General features: G+C 45.2%; 1 protein-coding gene across 1 annotated transcript in view; it reads left to right on the forward strand.

Annotated features, from left to right (window-relative positions):
* Positions 1 to 6,746, forward strand: part of POLR3B (RNA polymerase III subunit B) — a 104,101-nt gene extending 97,355 nt beyond the window's left edge. Inside the window, exons 27-28 of the mRNA XM_043562413.1 lie at positions 455 to 628; positions 5,981 to 6,746. Of these exons, the coding sequence (XP_043418348.1) occupies positions 455 to 628; positions 5,981 to 6,110 (304 nt within the window). The 3' untranslated portion in view covers positions 6,111 to 6,746. The remainder of the gene's footprint in view (positions 1 to 454; positions 629 to 5,980) is intronic.
* The last annotated feature ends 7,440 nt before the right edge of the window (positions 6,747 to 14,186 follow it).

The following is a 14,186-nucleotide window of genomic DNA, read 5'->3' on the forward strand; positions in this document are numbered from 1 at the left end:
GCTTAGTTTCTCCACTTTGAAATAACAGAACTGAAATATCCCTGAAAATACTCAAAAGACCATCTTCCTGACTTGAGGACTGTGCTATCCTAACAATAATGATATCGCGATGGTAGTAGCAATGGTAGCTCTGCTGCTTTATATGATTATATATTAACTTACTATATCATATAATATTACACAATTATTTTTTATTATCACTCAGTTATAATAACAGTAGCAATTACTAGTATTACATCTCCTCTCATTTAAGGCTCTTTGGGAGCCTTAAATTTTACATTTTGCCAATGCGGCTGAGAGGCGAGCTAAGCCCCCAACTCCAGGTCACTGTCGAGTAAGTGATTTGGACCCAGGCGAACCCTCCTCTGAAGCCTTGTGCTCTCCGCCAGCGTGTGATGCGGCCCCTCTGTTTGTCTAATGTAAAAATGACACGTTTGTCTAACTTGTTTCAAAGGCAGCCCACCGAAGGTCGATCTCGTGACGGCGGTTTGCGTCTTGGAGAGATGGAACGTGACTGTTTAATCGGTTATGGAGCCAGTATGCTTTTACTAGAGAGACTAATGATTTCAAGTGATGCCTTTGAGGTGGATGTCTGTGGGCAGTGTGGACTTCTGGGGTATTCTGGCTGGTAAGTGGATACCATATGTCTCTCACACCCCTTGCCTCTTAAATCACAGCTCAAGAATTGACCCTGGAGCACACCCACATATTCTCCAACCTTCCCCATCCATGCATTCCTAGAATTGGGGATTTTATATGTACCTGTTCAGTTTGTCTACCTCATGTTCTGCTTTCTACGCCACTAGAGGTTAAGGACCCAAGGAGTATAGACTTTGTTTTCTTCTTAATGTTATCTCAAACACTTTTTTTTTAAGTTTGCTTATTATTTTTTTTCAGAGAGAGAGAGAGAGTTGGGGGTGGGGGGCACACAGAGGGAGAGAGAGAATCCCATGCAGGCTCCACACTGTCAGTGCAGAGCCAATGTGGCGCTCAAACTCACAAACTGTGAGATCGTGACCTGAGCTGAAATCAAGAGTCGGTTGCTACTCAGGTACCCCTCAAACACCTTTTATAACACTATTCACCTCTAAAAAATCCTAGTAGATTCACTGTTAGTTATGAGAATTATAGCATTTTATAACTAGAAACTTTTTTTTATTTTCTTAAGATTTATTTATTTTTGAGAGAGCGCAAGCTGGGAAGGGACAGAGAGAGGAGGGGAGGACAGAAGATTCGAAGCGAGCTCCGTACTGACAGCAGCGAGCTCCACGTGGGACTTGAACTCGTGAGCCATGAGGTCAGGACCTGAGCCAAAGTCAGATGCTCAGCCGACCGAGCCACCCCGGTGCCCCTGTAACTAGAAACTTTAGAGAACGTGTGTTGAACAGCCTTATTCAACCTCAGGCCCAAAGAGCCGTGTGTGTTGTTCCACGTTCTATGGCAAATTGGGGACAGGCAGGACCAGGACCTGGTACCCTGACACCTGTTTGTGTGCTCTCTGAGTAGCAAACTGCTACACACTTGGGACTGAATCCCGTGATGGTAGCAACGAGGTCTGTCTCAGTCATTCATTTAACAGCTTGAGGCTGCTAAGTGCCAGATACTCTCTGGGCCCCAGAATATGGGGGTGAATAAGACCAGTGAATGGCTGCTCACAGGGAACTTATCTCCTAGTTCCTTCTAACTGCATTCTCTCTTGTTTATACCTCCTGCAGCCTGGGGTCTGGTGTTTGCTTAGTGAAAAAACAATTGCTAAATGATAACTAACCCTGCATATGGAGGGTAGCGAATAGATAAAGTATGTGAATCATGAAATATGTCATTTCTGTGCAGAGTTGAGGACACAAAGTCCAGCTTAAAAGATGAAACTATGTATTTTTTGGTCTTTCCTCTTCATAAATGTTCCACTCTCCTGCCAAGGAACAACTGGTCTGCTTCGGGCCAGTCCCGACCCGGAGCCCCGACTTACCTTGTAGGCAGGAGAGCCCGTAGCTTGCCGGTCTTGGCTTGCTTTTCTGTCAGAGACGAGGTCTCACGAGGTCCAAAGCACGTGCTGCAGGAACAGGAGACAGTCTTTACTCCCTTTTTTTTTTTTTTTTTTTAACGTTTATTTTTGAGACAGAGAGAGACAGAGCATGAATGGGGGAGGGTCAGAGAGAGGGAGACACAGAATCTGAAGCAGGCTCCAGGCTCTGAGCCATCAGCCCAGAGCCCGACGCGGGGCTCGAACTCACGGACCGCGAGATCGTGACCTGAGCCGAAGTCGGACACGTAACCGACTGAGCCACCCAGGCGCCCCAGGGACAGTCTTTACTCCTTGTCACCCCTCACCTGCACTCCCAGAGCCCCTTTTCCCTAGGGAGGCGCCATCCCCTGGGAGATAGAATTGGTCCCAAGTGAGTTCCGGGGATACCTGGGCCACCTTTGCCCCACTGAGTCTCCCCTAAAAGCAGGGACTTCTTGCTATCCTAAGCTTCCAGTCTCTTTGTTATTCTGAATAAAGCCAATCAAGAGTCAGAGTGAGGGGCATCTTAGGACGTAGTGTATATACCTTGCTAGGTTAATGACAAAACCTTTTAGCCAGTTATTTTATGGTTTTTGGTGTAGAGAAGTTGATGAGACTTGTCTGTGAAGAAATCACTTCATTTAAAAACAGACACAGGAGGTGGCCGTTTGCAGCTCTTTCCCTTCCTGAGGGTGCAGAAATGGGTGACATTATTAATCTAAGCATAAGCCTGGCTCTTTCTTATATTGGTGACTCGGGGTGGGGCGGGGGGGTTGTCTCAATTCTGAGACGTCTGTTCATCTTCTGAAATGCATATTGAATTTGCTTTTTATTGTCCTGGCTGTGTAACAACAGCCACACAAATGTAGTAGGAAGCTCCCTGGGACCAATTCCACTATGCTGAAATCTTCCAATTTGGCACAAGGATTTTTATGTAATTTACTTTGAAAAAATGGTACAGAAGAGTCACTTTATTAACAATAGGGATCATGAAACTTCAAAAAGAATTTCCAGGGCGCCTGGGTGGCTCAGTCGGTTAGGCATCCAACTCTTGATTTCGGCTCAGATCATGATCTTGTGGTTCATAGGATCAAGCCCTGTGTCGGGCTCTGCAGTGACAGTGTGTGGCCTGCTTGGGATTTTCTTTCTCCCTCTCCCTCTTCCCCTCCCCCGCTCACTCATTTGATCTCTCAAAGTAAACTTAAAAAAAATTTTTCCTTTCCTTTTCCATCCTCTCTGCTTTTTTTCCTGTGCCCACCACCTAAGAGAGAAAGAGAGCAGTAGACCAGATTCACTCACAGACTTTGAAAACCTTCCCGTCTCTTTCACTGAATATTCAGGGAAACTAATGAAAGCAATTATTGATCTCAATATTATTCTGTTTAATTCTTCTTTCCTGCTTCATTTCTGTCTCATCCAGACATCATGTGATGGCAGTGCCTAATTTCGAAGCTCAGGTGTTCCTTGTGTATCTTAATAGCAATCCTTTGAAAAGGGGCTAAATCAGGTTACACTCCTTAAGGTCTTTCCTGTAATTAAACAGACCTGGATATGCTGTGTGTCTGATTTTGAGTGGCCTGCTTGTCCCCTTGTTGCCAACAGAAAAAAATCCTACCCCAGTGTGGTCGTCTAGCAGCCTCCGCGTGTGCCGCGCTCTGGCAGAGGAGCATAATGATGCCGTGGCTTTGCCATCATTACCTGCCCGTGCGTGCGGGCTGTGCGGGAGGGGGCACGGCGTGTGTGGGAGGCAGTCGTTCTTTAATGAACGGCACAATGAAGGCTGAGTAATTAGAGCAGTTCAGAACCTCGAAACTGGCCTTTTGTCAGTGATTTGCACATTAGTAAGGCATTGCTATGGGGATGTTTACAGCAAGACTGTTGTTCTGCAGAAGACACGAAGGGCATAAGTCACAAAAGAGAGGTCTGGAAGGAAAACAGAAAAAAGAAAATCCCTATTAAGATAATTAGCTCATAGAGGACATTTTACTGGACAGCGATTTCTCCTGTGAAGCCACAACCACCTCCCCCTTTTGCCGCCTTTGCCCTAAGAAGTGAGTTTACGTAACTGTTGTTTGTGTCAAGTTTCTTCCTTTTGAAATTGTTCAGACACAGGGTAAGGTAATATAATAGCTTTTAATTTATATATGTGTATAAATATATGCATTTATATATGCACATACATACATGCATAGGAGCATTTTAAGTGATGGAGAAATATTTAATAATAGAAAAGATTAGTGGGCTTTCTGGGTTATGAACCAGCAAGTATGGAAGTTCTGAACAGATAAGCCTGGGTTGAAGTCATAGAGTGACCTAGAATCAGCAAGAAGTTGCTGCAGTTAAATCCATTTCTCCAATTTAATTAAAGCATCCACATGATGCCTGAATAAATGAGGTCAGCCAGGCACATTAAAAACATAGTTCTTAAACAATAATGTATTGGGGCGCCTGGGTGGCTCAGTTAAGTGTTCGACTCTTGGTTTCAGCTCAGGTCATGATTTCGCGGCTTTGTGAGTTCAAGCCCCACATGAGGGGCAACGCAGAGCCTGCTTGGGGTTTTCTCTCTCTCCCTCTCTCTTTGCCCCGCCCCAACTTGTGCTGTTTCTGTCTCAAAGTAAATAAACTTAAAAAAAAAATGTATTAAGGAGGTCTTTAGAAAAAAAAAATGTTGTTACATATGACTTTGGGGGCTTCATATATTTCCTAAAACCCATCCGATGACCTCCTTGGGACCAGGCTGTTGAGCAAACTTTTTTTGACTCCAGAGTGTGTCCTGAACACCTTTATATTTCAACAAATATGAGTGTACATCATCACGATTAATGACTGCCCAGTATTCTTCTGTGTAAATGTCCTGTAACTACAAACCAGTCCCTCTTGGACAGTCTCCTGCTTTGTGCTGTTATAAACCGTGAACGTTCTCACGCGCTCATCTTTGCCACTTGGCGATGAATCAAATAATATGCACGTTTACACTTGTACTCATATTGCCTTACTGCCTTCCACTATGGCCCTTCCTGCTCACGATGGAGTCCCCTCCAGTTCCTAGTCAGCACTGAATCCTCTAAGCCTCAGTCCATGTTCATCTCTTGCACTCATTTACCCACTCTGTTGACTGCCCCAGACCCTTGGGGTACAGGATGAAGTCCTGTGTTCATCTGAAACCTCAGAAGATAGTTCACTTTCTTCCTGGGGACTCTTCATCATTTGTAGCCATTGATTTAAAACCTACGTTTAGTGAACTAGCTCTTCCTGAAGGAAGAGAAAAGACAGCCCTCCTTGGCATCGCAGGCATGTTGATTAGGAGCACGGGCTGTTGTAGGGATCATTGGGAATACGTGCACACAGGGAGAGAACGTTGTAAGTACAGTAGCTTCTTCTACTGATAGAACCAAACTTGAAGAGCACTGGAAAAATAAATCGCATTGGATTGGACACCACATTCCATATGAAAGTCTTATCTTCCCCATCACACTTCCAAGTGTCTCAGGGACAGATCAAATTGTAATTGTTGAGCATCTTGCCGTGAATAGTACAGTAATAGATTTTTATCAAATACATGGAGATTGAATCGATTTAAAAAGCTTTCCACAATGCCAAAGTCTAAATCTGAATAACTTCGAGATGGCTCAGATTTCTGGGCCTCATTCAAAATAAGTAAATAGGCAGATGTTTTGCATTTTAAAGAGAATGGTCTAGAAGCATAGTAGTAACTGATTAAAATTGCATGCTTTTAAAACTGCAGGAGTGATACTTGTTTTGGTTTTTTTCTTTTGCTTCCTTGGATGCTGCTTTTTGGGAGGTGGGGTCGGGGGGCACATATCTGCACATATTTGATAGCAAGACTGAACCCTGACAAACAGAATAGAACTGATGGGATGGTGGTAGACTTTTGTAGAGAAACTTTGCACTTCTACATGCAGGCCTTGGTTTCTGAGTCCCCGTCCCTCTAACACATGCGGACTTGGGTTTCAGGTGCCATTACTGCAAGTCCTCGTGCCACGTGTCCTCCCTCCGCATCCCGTATGCCTGCAAGCTGCTCTTCCAGGAGCTGCAGTCCATGAACATCATCCCCCGGCTGAAACTGTCCAAATATAACGAGTGAGGATGGAAACGGTGATTATTTAAAGAGAACAATCGCTATGTCTGACACAGTGGAAAGCAGAGGGGATTGAGGATCCTGCTCCTGTGAACAATTCCTTTGAATGTTCTCCCTCAAAAAAAACAAAAACAGATGGACAGGCTTTCTTACACTGAAGACTGACTCCGTGGCCTTGGGCCCTGGGAAGGACACCATCAGTATGGACTGGGATGCAGTCTCTTCGTTCCTGTACTGAATTTGATTCACAAGTGGACGTGACCTAAAAGATAAACTTTTATTTATGTTCTGGTATCTTGCAATCAACTCATTAGACTTTCCTCCTTAAAAAGAACATTTTGGGTTAATATTCCCCACAGTGCCTTCCCGGCTAACAGAACTCAAGACTCTATGACACCTGTAGGATCTGAAGTCTGTTGGAACAGTTGGCATGGCCTCTGTCGAGAGGGCTGATTAGGAACAGTGTGTGAAGGGAGAGGACAAGTGTGAAGGGGGGAAGGTCGAGAGCAGCGGATGAAGGGATGGCTCTCTTACCTGCTACTGTTGTGGGCATCTCCCCAACTGTTGAGTCTTGCCTTTAGATGCCCACACATTTTCATCTTGGTGAAATGTAATAAATGTATTCCTACCATCTTAAACTTACCAAGGAGGTCCCCTTCTCTTATGGACCCAAATGCTCTTCTTTTGAACCTCCGTGATCATACTATGCAACAATATTTGTTGAACCCCTGAAAATAAGCCTGTGGGTGCTTTGTGATTCATTTGTGCCTTCCATTCCTGCCAGGATGTTAGCCGTCCATTTTCTTTTTAATCTGACAACCTTCTTCACCCTTATTTCCTTCCAATCTGTTCTGAGTCTCTCTGCCCTGAAGGCAGGTAAACAAGGATTGTTTATAAAGTAAGTCAGAAAAGCTTTCAGTAATGGTCTAGGGCTCCATCCGTGGCATGTCACACTGAAGATGTTTCATAGAATGTTAGTAGGTACCATGTGCCAATAAGAAACAAGTGTCAGATAAGGTTGGGAAACTGGATGTAAGTTAAACGTATCCGGAACTTTTTCAGAGCCTTTACCAAGCTCTCGGACTCTCCAAAGGAGGGATGTGCCAGGAGCCAGGCTAGTCACTGACTTGAGAACCCAGCCTGAACAGCACTTTGTCTGCTTCACAGTGAAAAGCTCTAATTCTGGTGTAAAAGTCCTAGAGGCTTTACGGTCAAAGCAGAATGGATGAGGACACACAGTAGGTGAGTGGGCCTTCTCAGCCCTCACCACATGTCTCCAGTCATTTCAGGGGCTCCACAGGTGTTACAGGGGCAGAGAGCTTTGAATGCTGGGTCGTTGGTTTCCTTTCTAGTTCTTAAAATTGACACTGCTTAAAGATTGCTGTACTAGATGCTGTTATGCGCCGCGGTACGAAACCCAAATTGTACCTTGTGGGCTGTTTAAGGGGTTTTCTAGAGTGATTTTGACCATTTCCCATGATGGACAACTCCACTTACCGACTTCACCGGGAGCACTGTTGCCCTCCAGTGTGTGGCACACCATTTTGGGGAACACTCGGGGCCGGTGTGGGAAGAGCCCTTGTGTGCTTGGTACAGGCCCGAGCACGCCATTTATCATTCTGTGCCCGCCATGTGTGAGGCAAGGTACTGAGGATAAAAAGAGGGCAGGCGACGGCCTCCACCTGGTGCTCAGAAACCAGTGAAGGAGGCGGAGACTTCAGCCCTGCAGTCAGTGCTGGGAGTTAACCCCAGCAGTGCTGAGGGTGTTCCTGAGGCAAGATGATCACCTGTGCTTTGGAGACTTGAAAACACTTGACAAATGTGAGTATTCCCTTTATACAGCCAAAGAAACTGAGGCACCAAGTGGCTGAGTCCCCCAGCGCCCCACCTCTAATGGGGGAATAGGATGGGCCTTGGGACCAGGCTTCCTGACTCTGAGCGCATTGTTTGGGATTCATCTGTGATTCTGATTTTCAGTCACCAAATGGGACATTTTATTCAAGTGCCACTGAATGGTTGTATTTCTTAAACATCTTTTTTCCCCCAAAACAATTCCAGGCAATTCTGATCATTCTGAGGGCAATCGCCTATCCTTTTAGGAAATTCTCTGTTCTCTAACAAAGATCTAGAAAGTGTGGGTTCCAAACAGAGACCTCCTTAGAGGAAAAAATTGTGTCAGGTTGATATTTCAAAAACCAGCAGATTCTACCCTTGAATAGGTGTTTGACTCTGAGAAATACTGTAATTGAAAGTGGTCAGAATTGCTGAGTTAGTCCTGCTGGAGTTCTGTTTCTTACAGCTATTCGTAAGTTCCTTGTTTTAACAACTACCAATTAGATTTCTATTTCCAGTAATGACAGAGTAAACTTTGACAGGCCACCCTCAAAGCCTGTTTTCCCTCGAGGCTTTGCCATGTTGGAAGGGGCACAAGGATGAGGGGCTGAAAACCACATGAGAGCCACTAAGAGGCCGCAGCCCTGACCTGAGCTTTCGCAGAGTCCAAGAGCTGGAGAGATGAAGCTGTGAGCTCAGAGTTGCCAGGACACCAGAACAAGAAAGGCCAAGATCCTAAATAGAAAGCAAGCTCATTGAGGTGAGCCCAAACTTCTGTACCACTTTTCCCCTTGTATTAGTCTATTTAGACTGTCACAACAGAACACCACAGACTGGGTGGCTTACACATCTATTTTCTCGCAGTTCTGGAGGCTTAAGTCCAAGATCAAGGTGCTGATAGGTTGGGTTTCTGGTGAGGACTCTGTTCTTTCCTGGCTACAGACGGTCACTTTCCCACTGTGTCCTCTGGGATGTGCTAAGAGAACAAGTGAGCCCTGATGTCTCTTCCACTCCTTGAAAGAATGCCCATCCTGTCAAATTAGGGCTCTTGTGACCTCATTTAACATTAATTGCCACCCTAAAGGCTCTATCTCCAAACAGTTACATGGGAATTTGGGGCTTCCACATATGAATTTGCAGGGGTGGGGGTGGGGGACACGGTTCAGTCTGTAATACCCCTCAAGTCATTTGCCAACTCATAATGCACAGGTTGAAATGCTAGCAGTATGTGTTCAAGCTGAATGTGCCCAGAACTTCCACTCCCAGATGGATATACGCTCAGCAGAAATGTATCCATATATGTCATCAGTAGGCACGATGTTCCAAAATGTTCCTCATAGCATCATTTGTGATGGCCCAAGTTTATAAATAACCCTGGCCCATTGACAACAGAATAAATTTTGGTATGTTCGCACCATGGAACACTAGCCAGCAATGAAAAAACTGTTACACTATCACAGATACATCTCACAACTGTAATATTGGATTAAAAAAAGGTTGAACACAAAACAATACATATTGGTTCCATTTAAGTTCAAAAATTGACAAAACTAATCTAAGATCTAAGAAATCATGATAACAGTTCCTGTGCAGAGTGGGTGGCTAGTGACTGGTGCAGGAAAGGGGCTTCTGGGTGCTGGTAATGTATTTTTTTTTTTTTGGCTCGAGTGTTCTTTACATGACTGTTTATGAAAATTCATTGAGCTATATACATTCCGGGTTTTTCATTTTTCTAAATATGTTACACTTTTAAGTTTTAAAAAAGGACACACATTCTAAACCTGTGTTTGTCTCTTATACAGCGTAATAGCTGTATAAGACTTAATGGCTTTGTCGTCCCAGATAGAACATACTGTATTCTTTTAATTCTCTCATCTTCAAAGTGGGAACGATAGCAGTGCTGAGACCTAGGGTCATTTTTAAGATTACATGAGATAGTACATCTAAAGGGCTCAGCACAGGGCCTGGCCCACGACAGGTGTTCACAGACGTTTGTTATGTTATCATTGACCATACTCCCTTCACAGCACTGCTGGGACCGCCCTTCTGTACGGCTTCGTCAGGAATGAGGACAGGCAAACACTGGGTCCGCTTTGGAAGAGAGAGTTTGGAAACTAGGAATAAGTTCAGAAACTTTTCGGTTTTGCAAAACCTATTTGAGAAAGCCTCCATGTTTGGTGGCGATAGGAAGGAAGGAGGGTGGGGGATCAGAGAACGCGCACTTCCCCGGAACAGCCATTTAGCACAGACATCAAAGTGAGGCCTGTCGTCGGCGCGGGGAGTCCCGGAATCGCTTCCCGAAGCCCTCAGAACCAGTTCTCAAAACGCTTCCATGTGGTGAGAGTCAAGAAAAGGATTTAAAAAAAGAAAGAAGAAAAAGGCCTTGATTGGGTGCTACATAATGAGATAGTTTTCAGCTGCTCCAGAGCATTTGGGGCCAACACCTCCATTTGCAGTAATGAGTCACATGAGAACGAGCACATCAGGGCCGGTGGCTGGGCCTGGCCGCTTCTCGGCCGACTGAGTAACAGAGAAGCCGGTTTCTGAGAGACCTGTAAATAATTTGTGAAACGGATGGTCAGAAAAGTGATGGTAAAAGTAGCACCTCTTTACCATCCATATTTACTCCAGATGTGTCTTGAAAACAGTTTATTTCATTTGCTGACCAAAAGTTAGGTTTTTACTACATCAGTCCCATAGGGCCAAGGTTGATGGGAAATTAAAGTCAAGCTTTAAAGAGACAGTTTTTGAATGGGAAAAACAAACAAATGGTGGCAATCCAGAAGTATATTCTGTGTGTTGCCGAAACCAAGCCACCAATCTGGATTTCAGATGTAGGCTCCAGAAGCAATTACAAGATTTGCTTCATGCACATCAGATTTATTGTGATCAAGGTATCATGGCAGAGAATTTCAGAACAACCTGAAACTCACATTTTCACTCCCAAGTCCCACTCAGACCGTGGTCAAAAGAGTTCAAGGGTTCTCAAGTCAAGGTGATAGCTCTCATTCCATGCGCAATAAATTTTAAGTCTGGTTGACTCCCAATCGTTCACGTTAATGGGGGCAAGGAACCATTTGAACAAATTAAAACAGATGATAGATCCAGGTTCTTTTGTTTTGGATGCTGGGGTGAAGCTTACGTTCACGTTCTTAATACAACTTGAGTGGAGGTTTGGTGCATTTGCTGTGCTTGAAACAGTGGCTCCTATGAATACTGTATTTGAAGAAAGTGGGGTAAGAATGTCCTTTGCAGTTAAGTAATGATGACAGACCTCAGAGAGTCAGGTAGCCTAACAACTACTGGGAGGTTCTAGGCCAGTGGCTCTCAAACAGTGGTCCTGGACTGGCAGCATCAGCATCACCTGGGAATTTGCTAGAAATTTGGGTGCAACCCAGCAATCTCTTTAACAAGTCCTCAAGGTGGTTGCAACAGAGGCTTCCTGTCGTAAGCAAGCTACATGATGAGTTTTGCATCCATCCCATCCTTGGAGCCAGCCTTTGGATGTTTAGGGGTACCAAAGAACCCCCCTCTTGGGAACTAGCTGCCCGCTTCCCTGTCTTTCTTGCTGGTGGTCCACTCCTCTTTACACGGTATGTTGTACTGGACTGTTCCTCCTACAGGCTGTAGCTTGGAGCTTTCCGTTATCCCTTCTGTAGCTCTCCCGCAGAGCTGCCGACCAGTCCCACAAAGATAGCTCACATCAAAAGTGGTCTTTCTGAAATCACTCCTCGGAAAGCTGCAACATCTGTCTCTGTCCCGGCTGGTCCTTGCCTGTTCGAAAGCAAAAGAGTCAGCAGAGATGCCCTTGGTGCCGCAAGGCTTCCTTAGGGTCTGCAGGGGTAGTCCGGTGCTGTGATTTTCCAACTCTTTGCAGATGCTGTGCCTGCAAGAGTGGGGAGCCCCAAGAGCAACTTATCTGCTACCCTGAAAATGAACGGGTGGGGGTGTTATCAACAGAGACAGAAGCCACTCTGCCCTGTGTTGTGCACATGTGAATGCAACAGAGGCACTGCCATGCCTTGGGCTAGAGCTGGGAGGCCCAAGTCTTCTCTAATACTGGGTCTCAGTCTTCTTAGGCACTCAGTAGGGTGTAACCTCCCTATCTGCCTCATCCACCTCACGCAAGCCTGGGTAAGAACAGTACCTACCCCATAGGTTTGCTGTGGCAAGTAATGAGTTAGTTCAGGTGAACAGGGCCTTAGAACGGAGAGCACAGCCCCAAAGGTAAAAAAACCCTCAGTAAAGGTTACCTTTCCTCTACTTATATTTGTAAACACCAAACTAAACCAGAGTTTCTCAACCTTGGCACTATTAACATTCTGGGCCAAGTAATATTTTTGTGTCAGCCACTGTCCCGTGGAGGTCGAGCAGTGCCTCTGGCCTCCACCCACTAGGTGCTAGTAACACCCCCTAGTCATGACAATCCGAATGTCTCCAGACGTTGCCAAATGTCTCCTACAGTTGAGAACCCTGGAACCAGACAATGCTAATGAGAGTGGTTTAAATTGCAAAGTCAAGGAGAACAATTCCAGCTTCAATTTCAGGTTTAGTTCCTGGACTGGTTCTCAGTAAATGGATAGCTGCTGTGCTTTTGGATAACCGAGGCATTCTACGAACAAATGTTAGCATGACACAGCCCTTGTTTTTTCTTCAATGTACCAGTTGTAAGTGGCGTAAGATAAAACTGATGGCCATCATATTGGCCATCATGTTAAATAAGTTTCATCCCTGTTTTAAAATGTGCTTTTAGGGGCACCTGGGTGGCGCAGTTGGTTAAGCGTCCGACTTCAGCCAGGTCACGATCTCGCGGTCCGTGAGTTTGAGCCCCGCGTCGGGCTCTGGGCTGATGGCTCAGAGCCTGGAGCCTGTTTCCGATTCTGTGTCTCCCTCTCTCTCTGCCCCTCCCCCGTTCATGCTCTGTCTCTCTCTGTGCAAAAATAAATAAACATTGAAAAAAAAAATTAAAATAAATAAATAAATAAATAAAATGTGCTTTTATACATTTGATGATAATGTTAAAATTACTAACAAATAAGGTAGTTGTCATTTCCATTTTTACCCATGTTTGCCTGATGTTGTTTGAGATCTAACCTATTTTTTTTTTTTTGTCAAAGACGCACCCTGATTTTCACCATTTACCCCATCAAACCAACTTCGCATCTGCCTGCCTACAAAGATGGCAGGGACTGTTCTGTCCTCAGTCCACCCCAAAGCCAAAGACTCTGCCATCCTTTGAATGGGGTGCTAAGGCCCTAGAAGTCAGTGGGGTGAAAAGCCCCCTCCCAGCAAGCTGACCTGCCGCCCACACTTTAAGGTGACAGCAGTAGGGTCCCCCGAACAGCAATCTCAGCAGCAGCAACCGTCTTTCTGAGTTACTGGACAATTTCCTTCATCATTCCTCTGGGTCCTGCATACCCCAAGTAGGGCTACAATCCATCAGGACCTGAAATATATCAACGCTGGTCCAGAAAATGAAACAGAAGGCTGTTTGTGATTCATTACCTGCTCTGCCTGCAGGGAGAGTTACTCTAATTACCGTGCTCCATGTCAGATGTTACAGAAATCTAGGAGTAAATATTTATAGAGGTTGAGACAGGCACAGTTCTGAGAGTACAGATGTTGTAGGACTTTTTAAGTAGTCAGGGATGTAAATACACATACATGTGCTTCTATTCTGTGTCTGGATCCCCTTAGGCAGTTCCCTAATCATTCATGGCAGGCGACTCTGCTAAACCTGAATTTGGCCTCAGACCCTTGAACGCCAAGCTCAGCCAGCCATAACCCACCAACCAGGAGGCAAGTGTGTACCATGGTCGAAAGCAAGGACTGCAGTCCTTCAAATCCTGCCTACCTTCAAATCCTGGCCCTACGATCTACTGGCTAGAAGATCTTGGACGTCTTATTTAGCTTCAGTTTCCTCATCTGTGAAAAATGAGGTGATAATAGTACCTACTCATAGGGCTGATTTAGTCTGTTCATGTGACCCCCACAGTAAGTGTTCAATATATATCCGCTATCATGTGTGTGCCTTTGGTCACATTGGAGACTGGGTTGAAGGGTGTGGTCGACTCGAGGTAAAGCCACGGCCAGTCTTGGAAAATGAACAACTGATTCACTCAGTACTGAGTTAGGAGTACAGTCTCTACGTGTGAAGGAAATTCAGAGCATGCATATGGCATCGCTGGCCTTCCCGTCCGGCATCCCTGCTCTCTCGAGTTACCAGATTGTGTATATACATTTACATTC

Source organism: Prionailurus bengalensis, chromosome B4, assembly GCF_016509475.1.
Source record: "Prionailurus bengalensis isolate Pbe53 chromosome B4, Fcat_Pben_1.1_paternal_pri, whole genome shotgun sequence".
NCBI lineage: Eukaryota > Metazoa > Chordata > Mammalia > Carnivora > Felidae > Prionailurus > Prionailurus bengalensis.